This window comes from Solanum verrucosum, unplaced genomic scaffold (genome assembly GCF_900185275.1).
Source record: "Solanum verrucosum unplaced genomic scaffold, falcon-dt-bn FXZP01000239.1, whole genome shotgun sequence".
In the NCBI taxonomy this organism is placed as follows: Eukaryota; Viridiplantae; Streptophyta; class Magnoliopsida; order Solanales; family Solanaceae; genus Solanum; species Solanum verrucosum.
The window spans coordinates 1,706,076-1,728,668 of NW_026020009.1; the positions used below are offsets into that span (position 1 = coordinate 1,706,076).

The following is a 22,593-nucleotide window of genomic DNA, read 5'->3' on the forward strand; positions in this document are numbered from 1 at the left end:
GGGCCTTCAGAGATACCTTCAGAAATACAAGACAAATCGTCTACTACTATGGAAATATTGCGTGATAAAATGAGGGATGAAATCATTGAAAAAATTTGTGATGTATGAAGAACTTTATTTATTTTTGTGGTAAGTTTTTCGTATGTAGTGATTTTATTTGTGAAATAGTTTTAAAATTTATTTTGCTTGATATTTTTAATTACATTTAACTCATCATGTTAACATTATATTAATATTTACTTATTTACTTTCTATGTATAATATTGATTAATAATTTGAATATGTACATTCTAATTTAATTAAAATAAAAATTTAATTAAAGCTATGTATTAGATATTTAAAATAGTTTCTCTCTACAAAATAATCTTAAAAACACATTAATACTTGCCCTTTTTAAAACACTTTTTTGAAAAAGATAGTCAAACACAAACTGTTTATCAAAAATACTTTTCAAATGAATTTGCCAAACACAAATTGTCTTTTTGAAAAACACTTTTTAAAAAAAAAAAGCACATCTAGAAATAAACAATTTTTAGCAGCAATGCCAAATATGCTCTTAATCATAGGTAGGGTGTTCACAGTTTGGATAAAAATCGATCCAAATCGAAAAATCGAACCAAACCGATAGAATAAAATCGATTCTATTTGGATTTGGTTTGGTTTGATTTTGGATTTTTGAAAATCGGTAGTATTTGGTTTGATTGTGGTTTTATTCGAAAAAATCGAAGAAATAACTGAACCGAACCGATGAATAATATACATATATTTTATTAATTACATACTTAATATATTGTTTTTATAATCAATTTTAAGGATCTTATACATATCTTCATTAAAATTTCTTTATAATTTAGTTATTGAAAGCAAAAATTCCAAGATGAAACATTTATCTTATTGATTTCATGTATATGAGTGTCTAGGTCAATTCTTTGTGGGACTGAAAATGTTATTGTCTCTTCCTTCTAGGACAATATAGTGAATTTTAAAGCTTTATTGATAGTAAATTTAGTGATCGAAAGTTTAGTAATTTAAGTCATACTAACTATTTTTCATTTTGAATGTATTGTTGTCACTTTTTTCACATTTTGAATGAATTGTTTCTTTTATTTTTGAGTATGGTTAATAACCGAACCGAACCAAACCAAACCGAAACCGATAACCACCAAACCGACAAATGTATATTATATTTGATTTGGTTTGGTTTTGATAATTTTAAAACCAATTAAGTTGGTTTGATTTTGATTTTGACCAATAACCGATTCAAATCGACCCGTGAACACATAAGTAAGCTACGCGAAGAAGTCGAATTGGTGGACCCCAGCACCGAGGTAGGACGCGTTTATATTTTGGTTTGACATCAGATCTCACCGAACCTGGTTCTCTATAAATATCCAATCTCTGTGAAGTATCAGCCTCCCTTTTTATCACCTCACGCTTTTCATTATTTCTCTCTCTTTGGGTCTTGTAAACCCTAAAAAGGGAGATATCTTTGGAGGTGGGCGGCCACTATTTATATCTAAGGTCTTCAATTTTTCTCATTCATCACACCCACATCGTCAGTCAGGTATGATCATCTTTCAAGTTTTTGATTTTCTTGTTGTTTAGATCTGGATTTACTTCATGATTTTTTTTTCGTTCAATTGCTTTTTTATGTTTTTACCTAATCATGAGGTTGATCTACCAAATCATGAGGTTGATCTGGGGTTTGAGATGAGTTATTCTTTCTTGTGATTGATTTTTGGTATCATTTTTTTTTCAATTTTAGCCTGTTGTTTTTCTCGATTTGAAAAAGCTACTGCAGACTTTCATGCTTGTGCATATGTTTTTTTCTTAATTTTCTAGCTTGGACCAACATAGTTTAGATTGATATATAGTTGATTAACAAATATAGTTCTGGTTTAGGAGGTTAGTGGAGATAGTGTTCCCACAACAATGAGAGGACAAGGAAAAAAAGGAGAAAAAGCGAAGTAATAGAAGCTTTACAAGAGGCTACCTAGAAACTATTTTGGCCTTTTAGTTAATTTTTCTGTTATATATGTCTGTCTATAGACATCCAAGGGTTCTTCTAAGTGGTACCAAATTGCAGCTGTGATATGTGTATACAAACTATTGAAGTGATTAAGTTATCTACCGTTGGTAGCTTGTTAATTGACATATGCTTGGGAGTAAGCATGCTTGTTTTGACTTGGCTTTCCTTGATAAGGAGTAATACCTTTTTGTAAGTTATGGACAATCTCTGATGAGAGAGCATAATCGAATCATATTCTGAACTTCTTTTTTTCAACATGGTTGTTGATTTCACTCCATTTCATATTTCACACTCTTTGCATTTTGATGTTATATAGTTCCAGTGAGGTTATTGGAGACTGAAGTTTGAGATGGCTGCTATTTTAACTGCATCCTCTGGTCCAAGCTATGCACCAGAAGACCCTACTCTCCCCAAACCTTGGAAAGGCCTAGTTGATGGTACAACTGGATATATCTACTTCTGGAATCCAGAGACCAATGATACCCAATATGAGAAGCCTGTTCACTCATCCAATGGAGTGTCTGCTCCAGCACAAAAGTCAGCTGTATTTGTTAGTTCATCTGTTCAAAAACCCTCTCAAGGTCAACATTATGATCCAAACGGTAGGCATAGCAGAGGTAGCAACAGCAAGGTTACATCCCTGAAGGGAGATCAGGTATCTTTTTACAATGTATCTGCATAAGTTTATTCATCTCTCTCTCCATTTCCTTAAAAAAATGAAATTGACTGTATACAGTATGCAACAAAGGGTATATGACAACTTTTTGTATTGCATTTCATATTCTTTTGTTCTTAAAACCATTTGACATTATTGACATTAGCTAAATACCTGTTCTTAAAGATCATCAAAAAAGAAAGATCTGTTCCCTGTAGTACTCTGATGGGCCATGGTGACTCCAAATGGTTCTAGAGACTTGAGGGGATCAATGATTTATTTTATTTTTTAAAAATGATCTGTTCCTTTAAGTAGCTATATGTGGGTATGGTCAACACTAGACTGCTGTAGACACTTGACACTTTAGTAGTCTAATGCAGTGTTCAGGAAAGCGAGCGCTAAGCAAAGCGATGCGAGCCTTCTACGCTTCACAGACTAGAATGAGTATGTGAGCGCTTCATCGCTTAAAGCGTGAAGCGGGGCATTATCGCTTTTTTCCGCTTAACGCTTCCCTGAACACTGGTCTAATGTTTGAGTTTAGTCTCAGATTTTTTGTTGCCATCTACACTTATTTCTTTATATCTCTCTGTGTGCGCTAATGCAAGTTTCTTTTTCCTATATTTTAATTTGTGTATAGAATGCGAGAAGCAGTTCAGATCATCACGAAGGCTATGATTCTCTAGGTGTAGGAACTGACATATCTCAGGAATCGTATTGCCGCCATAATGAGATCTCTGTTATGGTAAGAAACTTATCTCCTAGATTGATGTGAAGAAACTGTTTCAGTTTCAAAATGTTTGTTCGATGAGGAAGTTGGATACAAAAATACCCCACCTTAAATTTGTGCTCTGCCCCTAGTACCATGTCCAGGTCTACATCCCAGTAACATAATAGTTTCTTAAAAGGTCTTCTTATATATATGAGCTACCACTTTCCTCTGGGGTGGTGAGAGTTGTATGGGTTTGGACTACAAAGGTTGTCTTGCCTCATTCTAGTTGGCAATTCTCCATGAACTACCTCCTCTATCTTTTGGTGAGAGTTGTATGGGTTTGGACAAAGTGAAAGGTTATCTTAGCTAGCTGGCAATTCTCTTCCCTTATAATATACGCGTTGTTGTGTTTGTATGACTTGTTTCTTTATATTGTCTTCACTTGGCTACAGTTGCACCAAGTCTCTGAATTATCTCGTCTATTTACTTTACGTATCCAAAAAATGAGTGGTTTGAACTACTTCCATCTTGGATGATGAGGTTTTCTCGAAGCACCGGAAAAACACCAAAAATGCAACTCATACTACCTTGTTGGTCTTGGATCATCATCTTGAAGATGAACTATTTTGGTCTCTTTTATTTGATGACGATAATGTATTTCAAGTCAAATTTATGTCTTCTGATTTTCCGATTCTCTGTTTGTTCAACCTGCTGTAGTACTTTGTTCACTAAGGGGTCGTTTGATAGAGTGTATAAGAACCATTCTAAATAGTGTATTAGTTATCCTTGCATTAATAATGCTTACATTAATTATACATAGATTATTTGTTATGCATTGTTTGGTTTGATGTAATAATAATAGTATGAATTGCATAAAAATAATTATTTACAAAGATATCCTTCACAGTTATGGTGGAAAAGACGTAAAAAAGATTTTGAGGGACAATGGGGTTTTTAGTCATGCTAATGCATGCATTAAAAAACCCCTTGCATGTCTAATACCTAGAAATCCATGGTGTTAGTAATACACACATTAATACACAATATAATGTATAAAATGCTTGCATTTAGTTATACATAGCATGAAAAAGTATACCAATTAAGGTATTACCAATACACAGTGTTAATGCATGCATTATTTTTGATAATATATTCTACCAAATGACCCCTAAGTTCTATTGTCTATAATAGCTTCATCGTATTAGTCATGCTTTTTAAAAGAGTTTCATCTTCCTCTTTCATGTTTATTGTTTTGTTAGTGTAATACTCTCTCCATCCCCCAACCTCGGACAAAAGGTTGTTAGTCAATACCCATGTTTACACGATTTCTGTTCAATTTGACAGGGAGGTGATGTTCCTGCACCTTTGACATCATTTGAAGCGACTGGGTTTCCTTCAGAGATTGTGAGGGAGGTATGGATAAACCCATTTTAGTTTGTATTTTAAATGCTCTTCAGGAAACATGTAATCAAAGAATTTACTGTAGAATCAAGTGTGTTCTTTCTAACTTTGAATGATTGCTGGAGGTCCACTGTTGAGCTTCAGTACTCATCCTTTTTCCCCATCTGTACTTTCACGCAGGTGCGATATTTGCTCCAAGGAGGAGCTAAATGTCGTACGCTGTTCAACCATCCTTTGGGGGCTTCCATATATGTGGAGCACCCTTACTTGGTGGACCAAATTTTATGAAGGCTTTCCGAATCATCCATGTTCGTGGCTGGGGCTGCTGCCGGTGATGATTCAGACTGCCACATGGTCCAAACCGAAGAAGAGGCGTCTCCTGCTCTTGTTTGCATTAGCAAGTATTGGCCGCCTACTTAAGGGGGATGATGCTTCTTCTTGTGTTGGCCATTCCAATTAGTCAAATAAGTGATCTATGAGAAAGTTCCAAATTTGTATATGTGCTGAATGATATTGCCAACATTTACAGATGCATCAGGCTGGGTTTTCTGCTCCTACTCCAATTCAGGCACAATCTTGGCCCGTTGCCCTTCAGGGCCGTGACATAGTAGCCATTGCGAAGACTGGGTCTGGGAAAACTTTGGGTTACTTGATTCCAGGATTTATTCATCTAAAAAATCGTCGCAGTAATCCTCAATTAGGCCCAACTATTTTGGTGCTCTCACCAACAAGAGAGTTAGCCACACAGATACAAGCTGAAGCTGTAAAGTTTGGGAAATCCTCTAGGATATCTTGCACGGTATGTTTCGATTGAACAGGGCCTATATTTCCTTTTTTTTTCTATATCTGATCCAAATATCTTTCTCCTTGACTTTTGCTGGTTCTCTTGCTTCTTAAATTCGGTTCTTTATCTTTGTTATTTGATGGTAGAATTTTATTTATTTATTTTGATGCTTGTCATTTATGAATGTCAGTTTTGGTTCCATCACTACATATTTTACTTTCATTTTTAAGTACTGATGCTTAGGCATCAATTTTATAATTAGAGCATTTCCATTTGGCCCTCTTTTTTGCAATGTTCAAATGCAATGCATCTTTTGGAAGATTGCGATTGTGGAATATCCATGCTATAGAATTGCTATGTGTTGCTACACATCTAAAACCTAAAACTCAGGTATATATTGCATTGCTTGTTTAGAGCTGTGAATCTCGCATTTGCTAAATTCTAATGCCAAGATTATTCCAGCTGCCTGCATATTCACCTGCACATAGAAAAGTTGAACACATCTAAAACCTAAAACTCAGGTATATATTGCATTGCTTGTTTTGAGCTGTGAATCTCGCATTTGCTAAATTCTAATGCCAAGATTATTCCAGCTGCATATTCACTTGCACATAGAAAAGTTGAATAGTTTCTATTGAACATTGCGATTCTAATGTTAATTACGGTTGTTGATGAAACTTGAATCAGGAGCTTAAATTTTTCTTGATGAAACTTGAATCAGGAGCTTAAATTTTTCTTGAGAAACTGATTATGATTTATGTTTTTTATGGTTAGTGCCTGTATGGAGGTGCTCCAAAAGGTCCTCAACTCCGAGAGCTGAGTAGGGGTGTAGATATTGTTGTCGCCACTCCTGGTCGTTTGAATGACATACTGGAAATGAGAAGGCTTAGTCTTGGTCAAGTTTCTTACCTGGTGTTAGATGAAGCAGATCGTATGCTAGACATGGGATTTGAACCTCAGATAAGAAAGATTGTGAAAGAGGTGCCTACGCAGAGGCAGACATTGATGTATACAGCTACATGGCCGAAGGGGGTTCGTAAGATTGCAGCTGATCTATTGGTTAATTCAGTTCAGGTTAATATTGGTAATGTTGACGAGCTTGTTGCAAACAAGTCTATAACACAGGTGTGTTTCTTTATCAGTTTCCTGTACAGTTTTTGTTAATATTTTCAAGTTCTTCACCTCTCTCTGTTGGGGAAGATGACTGGTACCATAGTGGTGTCTTTATATTATATTATATATACATGTCCAACGCACAGAGGGAAGATAAAGCTGAACTGGTAGGTTGCAATTAATTCAAGTACTGTTCACTTGCAGCACATTGAAGTCTTGTCTCCGATGGAGAAACAACGGCGACTAGAACAAATCTTGAGATCCAATGAACCAGGGTCAAAGATCATTATCTTCTGTTCAACAAAGAAAATGTGTGACCAACTATCTCGCAATCTTACTCGCAACTTTGGAGCAGCTGCAATTCATGGGGATAAATCTCAGGGTGAGAGGGATTATGTATTAAGTCAGTTCCGCACTGGCAGGTCTCCCGTGCTTGTGGCTACTGATGTTGCTGCGCGGGGTCTAGACATCAAAGATATCAGGTTGGTTCCATTAAACATAATATCCTTTGGTTATGCATTGTTCAAGTGCACTTCTTATGGCTAAATAGGAAAGGAAGTGTTGGTTATGCTCTCTTGTGGAATTAGGTTTGGATGGGCATATATACTGTCCATTTTATATATGTAGACTAGACTTGTAGTGTTAAGAGGAAAAAAGTACTTTTTCATAAATAAGCTAAATATGTATTCTACCAAAAATGCCTATGTACTGGTATTTGAAGTGCCATGTTAATTTCTAGAAAGCTTGTACTTGCCAAAAATATTCTATTAGAGCATTTCATGAAGAACACCTTGGAAATGTTAAAATGACTTGCCATTTATAGAAAGGTGTTAGGTGTTGATCTTTTCGGAGTGGACATAAAGAGAAGACTGACATAAAAACTGAGTAGAAATAGCATTGTTTATCTTACCGATTGTGTCCCCTTCACTCTTTGGTGTGTGTTTGTGGGTTTTCCTTTCAGGATAGATGTATTAGTTTTGGGAGAGCATCATCATAACTTGCTTGAAATCGAGTTGGTGGTGAATGCATTGGGCATTATTTGTGGATGAGAAGTTGGCAATTTACATTCTGTCCTAGAAATTGAACATGAGGAATACACCCAAGTAATGTTTTTTCCACATTTCTGTCTCTTGGTGTGGGATGTGAATAATTGTTTTGGCCTTTCCATAAGTACATACAGCTTGAACTTAGTCAATGGTCTTTGTCCAAGACCTCATAGGAATATTGTGGCGTAACCTTACTTGCCTTTTGAGTTTCTCTTCTTATGTGCATACACTACATGTGTCTACCCATCCATATGCATATTTCCTTTTTGAATAGAAAACAAGTGCAGGATTTTGGGGTAATGGCTGTTAATGAGAACATATTGTCACAGGGTGGTGGTAAACTTTGACTTCCCAACTGGAATAGAGGATTATGTCCACAGAATTGGTAGGACAGGTCGGGCAGGGGCATCTGGTCTGGCCTATACATTTTTCTCCGATCAGGATGCTAAGCATGCTTTAGATCTTGTTAAAGTTTTAGAAGGTGCAAATCAATCTGTGCCAACTGAACTGCGTGATATGGTTTCACGAGGTGGTGGTATGGGAAAGGCTAGGTGGGGTTCTGGTCAAGGTGGACGCGGTGGGCGCTTCAATGGAAGCTATGTTGGTCGGAATGGAGGAAGGGGAGGAGGCTGGAATAATTCATCATCAGAAAGAGGCGGAGGACGTGGTTATGACCGGGGATCACGTGATAGGTATTAAGCCATCTATAAGTTCTTTTGTGAATTTTCTTTTTTCCCCTTTTCATGTTTTTGATTAGTTTCTAATTATGTAGTGACAGATATCTCAATGTGGATGCTTCAAGGAAGCGTAGTCGCAGCAGAAGCCCCAACAAGGGTTCAGGATGGAGTGATAAAAAGAGCCGGTTTACCTGATGATATGATCAGAGGCTCTTGCGTGTAATACAATTTGCAAATGGATCTAATGCTTGCTTAGAAGAGGAAGAAGAAGAGGGAGGGGGGGGGGGGGGGGGAATCATTTGTTAGAATATTGTATACTTGAAAGTGAACTAAAGGAGGGTATTATTTTATCCATGAAATTTGTCCATTTGGCTCCTTAGTGCTTGCTGGACTTGATATCTATCTAATTTCTTTATTTTCTGAACATGTTGAAGAGTATGTATGTATTCTTGGAAGAAATATAGCTAGCACAATTAAATGTGGAATGTTACATTGACATTCCATTTTCTTTCCATGAACTTGCCTATAATTTCAGTGAGTGGCTTTAGAGGGTCTGCGAATCGTAGAGATAAAAAAATTGTCGGCATACAGAAGTGTTATATATTGTACTTGTGAGCGTGTTGCATATTTAAGTATTGTGGTAGTTTTGATACTGAAGTTTTAATGGCCTCATTTGTTAGAATATTGTATACTTGAAAGTGAACTAAAGGAGGGTATTATTTTATCCATGAAATTTGTCCATTTGGCTCCTTAGTGCTTGCTGGACTTGATATCTATCTAATTTCTTTTTTTTTTTGAACATGTTGAAGAGTATGTATGTATTCTTGGAAGAAATATAGCTAGCACAATTAAATGTGGAATGTTACATTGACATTCCATTTTCTTTCCATGAACTTGCCTATAATTTCAGTGAGTGGCTTTAGAGGGTCTGCGAATCGTAGAGATAAAAAAATTGTCGGCATACAGAAGTGTTATATATTGTACTTGTGAGCGTGTTGCATATTTAAGTATTGTGGTAGTTTTGATACTGAAGTTTTAATGGCCTCATTTGTTAGAATATTGTATACTTGAAAGTGAACTAAAGGAGGGTATTATTTTATCCATGAAATTTGTCCATTTGGCTCCTTAGTGCTTGCTGGACTTGATATCTATCTAATTTTTTTTTTTTCTGAACATGTTGAAGAGTATGTATGTATTCTTGGAAGAAATATAGCTAGCACAATTAAATGTGGAATGTTACATTGACATTCCATTTTCTTTCCATGAACTTGCCTATAATTTCAGTGAGTGGCTTTAGAGGGTCTGCGACTCGTAGAGATAAAAAATTGTCGGCATACAGAAGTGTTATATATTGTACTTGTGAGCGTGTTGCATATTTAAGTATTGTGGTAGTTTTGATACTGAAGTTTTAATGGCCTCATTTGTTAGAATATTGTATACTTGAAAGTGAACTAAAGGAGGGTATTATTTTATCCATGAAATTTGTCCATTTGGCTCCTTAGTGCTTGCTGGACTTGATATCTATCTAATTTCTTTTTTTTTCTGAACATGTTGAAGAGTATGTATGTATTCTTGGAAGAAATATAGCTAGCACAATTAAATGTGGAATGTTACATTGACATTCCATTTTCTTTCCATGAACTTGCCTATAATTTCAGTGAGTGGCTTTAGAGGGTCTGCGACTCGTAGAGATAAAAAAATTGTCGCATACAGAAGTGTTATATATTGTACTTGTGAGCGTGTGGCATATTTAAGTATTGTGGTAGTTTTGATACTGAAGTTTTAATGGCCTCATTTGTTAGAATATTGTATACTTGAAAGTGAACTAAAGGAGGGTATTATTTTATCCATGAAATTTGTCCATTTGGCTCCTTAGTGCTTGCTGGACTTGATATCTATCTAATTTCTTTTTTTTCTGAACATGTTGAAGAGTATGTATGTATTCTTGGAAAAATATAGCTAGCACAATTAAATGTGGAATGTTACATTGACATTCCATTTTCTTTCCATGAACTTGCCTATAATTTCAGTGAGTGGCTTTAGAGGGTCTGCGACTCGTAGAGATAAAAAAATTGTCGGCATACAGAAGTGTTATATATTGTACTTGTGAGCGTGTTGCATATTTAAGTATTGTGGTAGTTTTGATACTGAAGTTTTAATGGCCTCATTTGTTAGAATATTGTATACTTGAAAGTGAACTAAAGGAGGGTATTATTTTATCCATGAAATTTGTCCATTTGGCTCCTTAGTGCTTGCTGGACTTGATATCTATCTAATTTCTTTTTTTTCTGAACATGTTGAAGAGTATGTATGTATTCTTGGAAGAAATATAGCTAGCACAATTAAATGTGGAATGTTACATTGACATTCCATTTTCTTTCCATGAACTTGCCTATAATTTCAGTGAGTGGCTTTAGAGGGTCTGCGACTCGTAGAGATAAAAAAATTGTCGGCATACAGAAGTGTTATATATTGTACTTGTGAGCGTGTTGCATATTTAAGTATTGTGGTAGTTTTGATACTGAAGTTTTAATGGCCTCATTTGTTAGAATATTGTATACTTGAAAGTGAACTAAAGGAGGGTATTATTTTATCCATGAAATTTGTCCATTTGGCTCCTTAGTGCTTGCTGGACTTGATATCTATCTAATTTCTTTTTTTTCTGAACATGTTGAAGAGTATGTATGTATTCTTGGAAGAAATATAGCTAGCACAATTAAATGTGGAATGTTACATTGACATTCCATTTTCTTTCCATGAACTTGCCTATAATTTCAGTGAGTGGCTTTAGAGGGTCTGCGACTCGTAGAGATAAAAAAATTGTCGGCATACAGAAGTGTTATATATTGTACTTGTGAGCGTGTTGCATATTTAAGTATTGTGGTAGTTTTGATACTGAAGTTTTAATGGCCTCATTTGTTAGAATATTGTATACTTGAAAGTGAACTAAAGGAGGGTATTATTTTATCCATGAATTTGTCCATTTGGCTCCTTAGTGCTTGCTGGACTTGATATCTATCTAATTTCTTTTTTTTCTGAACATGTTGAAGAGTATGTATGTATTCTTGGAAAAATATAGCTAGCACAATTAAATGTGGAATGTTACATTGACATTCCATTTTCTTTCCATGAACTTGCCTATAATTTCAGTGAGTGGCTTTAGAGGGTCTGCGACTCGTAGAGATAAAAAAATTGTCGGCATACAGAAGTGTTATATATTGTACTTGTGAGCGTGTTGCATATTTAAGTATTGTGGTAGTTTTGATACTGAAGTTTTAATGGCCTCATTTGTTAGAATATTGTATACTTGAAAGTGAACTAAAGGAGGGTATTATTTTATCCATGAAATTTGTCCATTTGGCTCCTTAGTGCTTGCTGGACTTGATATCTATCTAATTTCTTTTTTTTCTGAACATGTTGAAGAGTATGTATGTATTCTTGGAAGAAATATAGCTAGCACAATTAAATGTGGAATGTTACATTGACATTCCATTTTCTTTCCATGAACTTGCCTATAATTTCAGTGAGTGGCTTTAGAGGGTCTGCGACTCGTAGAGATAAAAAAATTGTCGGCATACAGAAGTGTTATATATTGTACTTGTGAGCGTGTTGCATATTTAAGTATTGTGGTAGTTTTGATACTGAAGTTTTAATGGCCTCATTTGTTAGAATATTGTATACTTGAAAGTGAACTAAAGGAGGGTATTATTTTATCCATGAAATTTGTCCATTTGGCTCCTTAGTGCTTGCTGGACTTGATATCTATCTAATTTCTTTTTTTTTCTGAACATGTTGAAGAGTATGTATGTATTCTTGGAAGAAATATAGCTAGCACAATTAAATGTGGAATGTTACATTGACATTCCATTTTCTTTCCATGAACTTGCCTATAATTTCAGTGAGTGGCTTTAGAGGGTCTGCGACTCGTAGAGATAAAAAAATTGTCGGCATACAGAAGTGTTATATATTGTACTTGTGAGCGTGTTGCATATTTAAGTATTGTGGTAGTTTTGATACTGAAGTTTTAATGGCCTCATTTGTTAGAATATTGTATACTTGAAAGTGAACTAAAGGAGGGTATTATTTTATCCATGAAATTTGTCCATTTGGCTCCTTAGTGCTTGCTGGACTTGATATCTATCTAATTTCTTTTTTTTCTGAACATGTTGAAGAGTATGTATGTATTCTTGGAAGAAATATAGCTAGCACAATTAAATGTGGAATGTTACATTGACATTCCATTTTCTTTCCATGAACTTGCCTATAATTTCAGTGAGTGGCTTTAGAGGGTCTGCGACTCGTAGAGATAAAAAAATTGTCGGCATACAGAAGTGTTATATATTGTACTTGTGAGCGTGTTGCATATTTAAGTATTGTGGTAGTTTTGATACTGAAGTTTTAATGGCCTCATTTGTTAGAATATTGTATACTTGAAAGTGAACTAAAGGAGGGTATTATTTTATCCATGAAATTTGTCCATTTGGCTCCTTAGTGCTTGCTGGACTTGATATCTATCTAATTTCTTTTTTTTTCTGAACATGTTGAAGAGTATGTATGTATTCTTGGAAGAAATATAGCTAGCACAATTAAATGTGGAATGTTACATTGACATTCCATTTTCTTTCCATGAACTTGCCTATAATTTCAGTGAGTGGCTTTAGAGGGTCTGCGACTCGTAGAGATAAAAAAATTGTCGGCATACAGAAGTGTTATATATTGTACTTGTGAGCGTGTTGCATATTTAAGTATTGTGGTAGTTTTGATACTGAAGTTTTAATGGCCTCATTTGTTAGAATATTGTATACTTGAAAGTGAACTAAAGGAGGGTATTATTTTATCCATGAAATTTGTCCATTTGGCTCCTTAGTGCTTGCTGGACTTGATATCTATCTAATTTCTTTTTTTTCTGAACATGTTGAAGAGTATGTATGTATTCTGGAAGAAATATAGCTAGCACAATTAAATGTGGAATGTTACATTGACATTCCATTTTCTTTCCATGAACTTGCCTATAATTTCAGTGAGTGGCTTTAGAGGGTCTGCGACTCGTAGAGATAAAAAAATTGTCGGCATACAGAAGTGTTATATATTGTACTTGTGAGCGTGTTGCATATTTAAGTATTGTGGTAGTTTTGATACTGAAGTTTTAATGGCCTCATTTGTTAGAATATTGTATACTTGAAAGTGAACTAAAGGAGGGTATTATTTTATCCATGAAATTTGTCCATTTGGCTCCTTAGTGCTTGCTGGACTTGATATCTATCTAATTTCTTTTTTTTCTGAACATGTTGAAGAGTATGTATGTATTCTTGGAAGAAATATAGCTAGCACAATTAAATGTGGAATGTTACATTGACATTCCATTTTCTTTCCATGAACTTGCCTATAATTTCAGTGAGTGGCTTTAGAGGGTCTGCGACTCGTAGAGATAAAAAAATTGTCGGCATACAGAAGTGTTATATATTGTACTTGTGAGCGTGTTGCATATTTAAGTATTGTGGTAGTTTTGATACTGAAGTTTTAATGGCCTCATTTGTTAGAATATTGTATACTTGAAAGTGAACTAAAGGAGGGTATTATTTTATCCATGAAATTTGTCCATTTGGCTCCTTAGTGCTTGCTGGACTTGATATCTATCTAATTTCTTTTTTTTTCTGAACATGTTGAAGAGTATGTATGTATTCATGGAAGAAATATAGCTAGCACAATTAAATGTGGAATGTTACATTGACATTCCATTTTCTTTCCATGAACTTGCCTATAATTTCAGTGAGTGGCTTTAGAGGGTCTGCGACTCGTAGAGATAAAAAAATTGTCGGCATACAGAAGTGTTATATATTGTACTTGTGAGCGTGTTGCATATTTAAGTATTGTGGTAGTTTTGATACTGAAGTTTTAATGGCCTCATTTGTTAGAATATTGTATACTTGAAAGTGAACTAAAGGAGGGTATTATTTTATCCATGAAATTTGTCCATTTGGCTCCTTAGTGCTTGCTGGACTTGATATCTATCTAATTTCTTTTTTTTCTGAACATGTTGAAGAGTATGTATGTATTCTTGGAAGAAATATAGCTAGCACAATTAAATGTGGAATGTTACATTGACATTCCATTTTCTTTCCATGAACTTGCCTATAATTTCAGTGAGTGGCTTTAGAGGGTCTGCGACTCGTAGAGATAAAAAAATTGTCGGCATACAGAAGTGTTATATATTGTACTTGTGAGCGTGTTGCATATTTAAGTATTGTGGTAGTTTTGATACTGAAGTTTTAATGGCCTCATTTGTTAGAATATTGTATACTTGAAAGTGAACTAAAGGAGGGTATTATTTTATCCATGAAATTTGTCCATTTGGCTCCTTAGTGCTTGCTGGACTTGATATCTATCTAATTTCTTTTTTTTCTGAACATGTTGAAGAGTATGTATGTATTCTTGGAAGAAATATAGCTAGCACAATTAAATGTGGAATGTTACATTGACATTCCATTTTCTTTCCATGAACTTGCCTATAATTTCAGTGAGTGGCTTTAGAGGGTCTGCGACTCGTAGAGATAAAAAATTGTCGGCATACAGAAGTGTTATATATTGTACTTGTGAGCGTGTTGCATATTTAAGTATTGTGGTAGTTTTGATACTGAAGTTTTAATGGCCTCATTTGTTAGAATATTGTATACTTGAAAGTGAACTAAAGGAGGGTATTATTTTATCCATGAAATTTGTCCATTTGGCTCCTTAGTGCTTGTGGACTTGATATCTATCTAATTTCTTTTTTTTTCTGAACATGTTGAAGAGTATGTATGTATTCATGGAAGAAATATAGCTAGCACAATTAAATGTGGAATGTTACATTGACATTCCATTTTCTTTCCATGAACTTGCCTATAATTTCAGTGAGTGGCTTTAGAGGGTCTGCGACTCGTAGAGATAAAAAAATTGTCGGCATACAGAAGTGTTATATATTGTACTTGTGAGCGTGTTGCATATTTAAGTATTGTGGTAGTTTTGATACTGAAGTTTTAATGGCCTCATTTGTTAGAATATTGTATACTTGAAAGTGAACTAAAGGAGGGTATTATTTTATCCATGAAATTTGTCCATTTGGCTCCTTAGTGCTTGCTGGACTTGATATCTATCTAATTTCTTTTTTTTCTGAACATGTTGAAGAGTATGTATGTATTCTTGGAAGAAATATAGCTAGCACAATTAAATGTGGAATGTTACATTGACATTCCATTTTCTTTCCATGAACTTGCCTATAATTTCAGTGAGTGGCTTAGAGGGTCTGCGACTCGTAGAGATAAAAAAATTGTCGGCATACAGAAGTGTTATATATTGTACTTGTGAGCGTGTTGCATATTTAAGTATTGTGGTAGTTTTGATACTGAAGTTTTAATGGCCTCATTTGTTAGAATATTGTATACTTGAAAGTGAACTAAAGGAGGGTATTATTTTATCCATGAAATTTGTCCATTTGGCTCCTTAGTGCTTGCTGGACTTGATATCTATCTAATTTCTTTTTTTTCTGAACATGTTGAAGAGTATGTATGTATTCTTGGAAGAAATATAGCTAGCACAATTAAATGTGGAATGTTACATTGACATTCCATTTTCTTTCCATGAACTTGCCTATAATTTCAGTGAGTGGCTTTAGAGGGTCTGCGACTCGTAGAGATAAAAAAATTGTCGGCATACAGAAGTGTTATATATTGTACTTGTGAGCGTGTTGCATATTTAAGTATTGTGGTAGTTTTGATACTGAAGTTTTAATGGCCTCATTTGTTAGAATATTGTATACTTGAAAGTGAACTAAAGGAGGGTATTATTTTATCCATGAAATTTGTCCATTTGGCTCCTTAGTGCTTGCTGGACTTGATATCTATCTAATTTCTTTTTTTTCTGAACATGTTGAAGAGTATGTATGTATTCTTGGAAGAAATATAGCTAGCACAATTAAATGTGGAATGTTACATTGACATTCCATTTTCTTTCCATGAACTTGCCTATAATTTCAGTGAGTGGCTTTAGAGGGTCTGCGACTCGTAGAGATAAAAAAATTGTCGGCATACAGAAGTGTTATATATTGTACTTGTGAGCGTGTTGCATATTTAAGTATTGTGGTAGTTTTGATACTGAAGTTTTAATGGCCTCATTTGTTAGAATATTGTATACTTGAAAGTGAACTAAAGGAGGGTATTATTTTATCCATGAAATTTGTCCATTTGGCTCCTTAGTGCTTGCTGGACTTGATATCTATCTAATTTCTTTTTTTTCTGAACATGTTGAAGAGTATGTATGTATTCTTGGAAGAAATATAGCTAGCACAATTAAATGTGGAATGTTACATTGACATTCCATTTTCTTTCCATGAACTTGCCTATAATTTCAGTGAGTGGCTTTAGAGGGTCTGCGACTCGTAGAGATAAAAAAATTGTCGGCATACAGAAGTGTTATATATTGTACTTGTGAGCGTGTTGCATATTTAAGTATTGTGGTAGTTTTGATACTGAAGTTTTAATGGCCTCATTTGTTAGAATATTGTATACTTGAAAGTGAACTAAAGGAGGGTATTATTTTATCCATGAAATTTGTCCATTTGGCTCCTTAGTGCTTGTTGGACTTGATATCTATCTAATTTCTTTTTTTTCTGAACATGTTGAAGAGTATGTATGTATTCATGGAAGAAATATAGCTAGCACAATTAAATGTGGAATGTTACATTGACATTCCATTTTCTTTCCATGAACTTGCCTATAATTTCAGTGAGTGGCTTTAGAGGGTCTGCGACTCGTAGAGATAAAAAAATTGTCGGCATACAGAAGTGTTATATATTGTACTTGTGAGCGTGTTGCATATTTAAGTATTGTGGTAGTTTTGATACTGAAGTTTTAATGGCCTCATTTGTTAGAATATTGTATACTTGAAAGTGAACTAAAGGAGGGTATTATTTTATCCATGAAATTTGTCCATTTGGCTCCTTAGTGCTTGCTGGACTTGATATCTATCTAATTTCTTTTTTTTCTGAACATGTTGAAGAGTATGTATGTATTCTTGGAAGAAATATAGCTAGCACAATTAAATGTGGAATGTTACATTGACATTCCATTTTCTTTCCATGAACTTGCCTATAATTTCAGTGAGTGGCTTTAGAGGGTCTGCGACTCGTAGAGATAAAAAAATTGTCGGCATACAGAAGTGTTATATATTGTACTTGTGAGCGTGTTGCATATTTAAGTATTGTGGTAGTTTTGATACTGAAGTTTTAATGGCCTCATTTGTTAGAATATTGTATACTTGAAAGTGAACTAAAGGAGGGTATTATTTTATCCATGAAATTTGTCCATTTGGCTCCTTAGTGCTTGCTGGACTTGATATCTATCTAATTTCTTTTTTTTCTGAACATGTTGAAGAGTATGTATGTATTCTTGGAAGAAATATAGCTAGCACAATTAAATGTGGAATGTTACATTGACATTCCATTTTCTTTCCATGAACTTGCCTATAATTTCAGTGAGTGGCTTTAGAGGGTCTGCGACTCGTAGAGATAAAAAAATTGTCGGCATACAGAAGTGTTATATATTGTACTTGTGAGCGTGTTGCATATTTAAGTATTGTGGTAGTTTTGATACTGAAGTTTTAATGGCCTCTTGAAGAATAAAACTCTGCAGTTAGACATAGTGGTGTCCATGGTTTGGGATTGGTTATTGGTTATAACCAAAATCAAATCAATTTAGTTGGTTTTTGAAATTCGAAGACCAAAACTAACCAAACAAACAAATTAATCGCTGGGCCTTGGTATAGTAGGAGTGTGGTGTGTGCTCTCTTTATTCTGTGGATGTGTAGATGTGCTCTTGGGAAGGGAAGTCAGAATTTTGGAGGTAGATTGATCAAGCCCACCCTATTCAAGTGATTGCCTTGAGTTGAACGAGATTTGAGATCACCTTAATGATTGTTCATAATGGGTCAATCATTTAACGTACGTATGTAATGTAGTTTTTGCTTTTGTATCTTTGCCGTTCCTCGAAAGAAGATATCATTTGAGAATACATTCAAATGGAATTTTAATCATAGAGAAAATGGAATTTCCACAATACATTCAAATACTTGTGATATTATTTGAGAATACAAACTCTTGTTGCACCCCAAAAATGGATTTTTGTTAGAATCATTAGTAGAAATAAGAAAACAATATGCTCGATAGACATAGACACCTAATACAATCCACAAGAAAATTATTGTGGATTCAATTAAGCAATACTTATTATTACACGAATAAAGTGATTCAATTAAGAGAAAATGTGACTATCTAATGTGACTCAACTCAATTAAGAGAAAATGTGATCATCTAATGTGACGTAGGATAGGTAAAGATTAAAGTAATGAATTTTGATAGATTTAGTCTTATAGTTTTAATAATTGGAGAAAATTTAAGTGTTGGGGGAGCTCCAAATAGTATCATACCATCTATTTCTGTGTTGTCAATCTCTTGTTTCTCATATGTGCACTCTTAGATCATGAAAGTTGATCGGCGTTTCTAGAAAAAATAATCTTTAAGGAACTGAGTTTTTCTTTTTTTATTTTTGCATGACTTCATTAGATATGACTTTTTGATAGAAATATAAAATTGAAAGAATTTAACAGTATAAAAGGGCAGATTTGTCAAATTATATTTTATTTATATTAATAAAAAATAGATGAAAAGAATTGTTACATGAAAATTGAAATAAGCAAGGTAAATGTAATATCGTAAACCACAAGGGAGGTTAATGTGATGGAGAGAAATGTGAGGGGAGATCTCTGAAATTATCCCTTAAATATATTTGGCTAACTTTATTATTTTATTTTAAGTAATGAAATAAATTTGGAAATGATCCATTTGCAAATCTCTTTCTCTGAAGTTGAGAACCAAATATGTGTAAGAATCTATTTATGAAATATGTGCAACCACGGTTGTGCCACAGATTCAAAGTTTAGAATAAATCATCGTCTGCCACGTAACATGAGGCGATGTGATAGTTTTAAATATATATATATAGTAATTAGTTTAGTGGGAAAATTTTCAAAACAATAATATTTTAGCTTTTAATGGGACTCCTTAGCAATAGTTTCACTATTTATTTAAAATGTCAATATTTTAGTTTGTTAAGGATTGAGTTATGTATTTATTTTATTTTGATTAATTTGAAAGAATACAAATAATTAATAACTGAATAGAGAAAATCATGGAACAAAAAATTTCAAAAAAGGTAATTTTTTTAAAAAATTTAACATCAGTTACGTTTTTGAAAGAGCATATGTTGCCATTTTTCTTTCTAGCGTTTTTTTCTTTGTTCTTAAGAATTTCATTTTTTTTTTTGGAAACAGTAGTTTGTATTTTATATCTTATATGAGTGGAAGTGTTGGAAATTTTCTAATGCACTCTGTTTTGGATATTTAAATGTTTGAACTTCTTTGAATATGTGTTCATCCAAAATGTATTCGAATACCTAATGATATGTATAATTAATTTAAAATCAAAAAATGCTGGGATTGATTTATTATGAATACAACTCTTTGGCATTCTAGTTCAAGTACAAAAATAAAGGCAGTTGTGTAGTATATACCAAAATATAAATACAAATTAGTTGTAGATCGAAATGATATTGAAAAATACAGTTGCGATGAATACATATATAATACATAGAATAAGTTTATTCAAAATAAATTGTATTTATATTTCAATATCCAATTTTGTTATATTATTATTTCACTTTAAATTTGCAGAAAGTATTTTCTAGCTTAGTTTTTATTTCAAATATAATGTTGTATTTCAATATCATTTTGTATATCAAAAGCAAAATGAATACCAATAATTTTGTATTCCCCTTCTTGTGATGTATTTGTCGCACAGTTTTATATATATATTATGTATTCATAAAATTATATTAGCTTTAGCCAAATAAAATACAAAATATGTCTTACTAAGTTTGTATTTCAAATATCAGGTTGTATTTCAGTATGATTTTGTATTTCAAATGAAAAAATGAATACCAATAAGTTTCCATTTCCCTTCTTATAATGTATTCGTCACAATTCTATAAATTATGTATTCAATCATAAGATATAGAATTGTGACGAATACATTATATACCTATTTAAATTACTACAAACTAAAAAAGAAATACAATGTTTTAAAATAAAAATACAAATGATGAGTAAAAGAAAAACAATTGACAAACAAAAATTAATAGGAATACAATTGTGGTATGAATAAAATTTTGTAACCTTCTTCTTTGACTTTGTCTTTCTTCTTCTTCTTCTTCATCTACTATGTTCTTTTATCCGATTTTTTTTTCTTCAAAACCGAATCTGAATCCGTATTCACTTGTGCATTAGTAACCCTATAAGCAAAATTCGAAATTATTAAATATGAATGTATAAAAAAATCAAACAATATAATATGATGTATGTGTGCTAATGTAGTTACTACAATCTACTAAATCTCAAATATGAAGACAAATTTTTTGATAATTTGAATTTCGAAATTATCAAAAATTAGAATGTATTAAATATCAAACAAAATAAACATACATATGAATTTCTAGATTCTCCAAAATCTGAAAAATTAAAAGAAAATCACAAAAAAAAAAATTGAAAAAATTGAAAATCATAACTATTTGATGAATAACTAAACAAAATCACATAAAAATTGAAAAATTCGACTGAAAATCCGTAATATATAAAATCGGTGACTTAAACATCAAATCAAAATGGATAATGGAAATTACCTTGCCAATCGATAAATCTGTTTGAATTAATAAATATATTTCATTTAACAATAAAGAAGATTTCTTGATGAACAACAATTTAGCACCTTGAAGAAAGATAAACTTGAAACGTGAAAGATGGGGAAGAAACGTGAAAAGTGGGGAAGAAACGTGAATGGAGTTGAAAAAAGGTTAATGTATATAATTTGGTCCAATATAGGACTCTTTTCATAAATAAAATTAATTTTAAATACTAAAATCTGAATACATATTATTTTATAAAAATATTGTCATTCTGCCATTTTAAATAAATATTTTAAAGTGTTGTTATTTTAACTAATTATGTTAGGTATTATGACTTAATTGCTAATTTTCCTATATAGAAATATAGTCATGATTTTTTTTTATTTTTTTTTAAAATAGCCAAATATGAACTAGCTACAAAAAAGAAGTTTGTTGCATGTATACATAATTGTATAAATATGTATTGATATTGTATAAATAAAGTATAAATTGTGTATCGATATTATATTAATAGTGCATAATACTAATTATATTGTATAAACAGTAGTTGTTCCTTTCCTTAATGAAATAATTTATAGTCCAATCTCCTTTTCCTCTATATCTAATACTTCACACGTCACACTATTAATTTACTCTTCATCTCCATTTGTTCTTGTTCAAAGTGATCTCCAGAAGTTGAAGAATAGCAACAAACTAGCAGAATAGATAAAGATTATTTTTTTGTTTGTCCCCAAGGATCATGTGGCGTAATTTGAAGGAAACAAAATGGGCAACTAACTTGTAACTCATTATAAGTAAATCCCTTACAATTTACTTTACTACCGAATAAAATGCAATATCACAAAAATCAATATATATATAAATTGGTGAAATTAAACAAGATATATAAAATGCGGAAAACACTAACTCTACGCCATGGTAAATGATATGAATTATGATCCATTGTGAATCAAGTAAGACCGGAATGAAGTTCAAAATAATCGGAACATTTGGAGAGGGAGAGTTGTCAAAAGGCACTAGCCGATCCCAAAGGCAAGTTGGGCATTACTCTTTTTACTCTTTAATTAGTCGTTTAACGTGAGTTAAGAGAGAATAATTTTATATCACAAACAATTCAATCTACGTATCCTTTAAACATGACATATACATTTGGAATCCAAGTTCAAGAAGAAGAGAAGGAAGAAGGAGAAGGAAGAACGGAGTAGAAGGGAGAAGAATTGAGAGAAGGAAAAATATTATTCCTTATTCTGTTAATCACACTAAACATAGGGATTTTATACCCTCTAAACACTAACTTTAACTAATTACTTGCTTATAATTAACTAACTTCACAATTAAACTAACACTGTGAACTGACTATTTTACCCTTCTTCCTTATGCTACATTATCCTCAATACTCCCCCACAAGTTAG

At 33.1% G+C, this 22,593-nt stretch overlaps 1 protein-coding gene across 3 annotated transcripts; it reads left to right on the top strand.

Moving 5' to 3' along the window:
* Positions 1–1,399: 1,399 nt before the first annotated feature.
* LOC125819771 (ATP-dependent RNA helicase-like protein DB10) lies at positions 1,400–8,796 on the top strand. 3 transcript variants are annotated; one of them, XM_049499215.1, is made up of 9 exons: positions 1,400–1,495; positions 2,346–2,684; positions 3,322–3,426; positions 4,738–4,806; positions 5,324–5,593; positions 6,353–6,703; positions 6,896–7,173; positions 8,067–8,429; positions 8,510–8,796. In XM_049499215.1, exons 2-9 carry the CDS (start codon positions 2,379–2,381, stop codon positions 8,607–8,609), a joined length of 1,842 nt encoding a protein of 613 aa, XP_049355172.1. In that variant the 5' UTR covers positions 1,400–1,495; positions 2,346–2,378; the 3' UTR covers positions 8,610–8,796. The 3 variants fall into 3 exon arrangements, with proteins under 3 accessions (XP_049355172.1, XP_049355173.1, XP_049355171.1); XM_049499216.1 differs by having other exon boundaries at positions 1,420–1,564; XM_049499214.1 differs by having other exon boundaries at positions 1,438–1,521.
* The last annotated feature ends 13,797 nt before the right edge of the window (positions 8,797–22,593 follow it).

Excerpts from the sequence above, each read along its gene's own strand:
- LOC125819771 (XM_049499215.1), top strand. The coding sequence starts at position 2,379 with ATGGCTGCTATTTTAACTGCATCCTCTGGTCCAAGCTATGCACCAGAA. Across the intron at positions 5,594-6,352 it reads CCTCTAGGATATCTTGCACG|TGCCTGTATGGAGGTGCTCC; the intron begins GTATGTTTCGAT and ends TTTTATGGTTAG. Across the intron at positions 6,704-6,895 it reads CAAACAAGTCTATAACACAG|CACATTGAAGTCTTGTCTCC; the intron begins GTGTGTTTCTTT and ends GTTCACTTGCAG.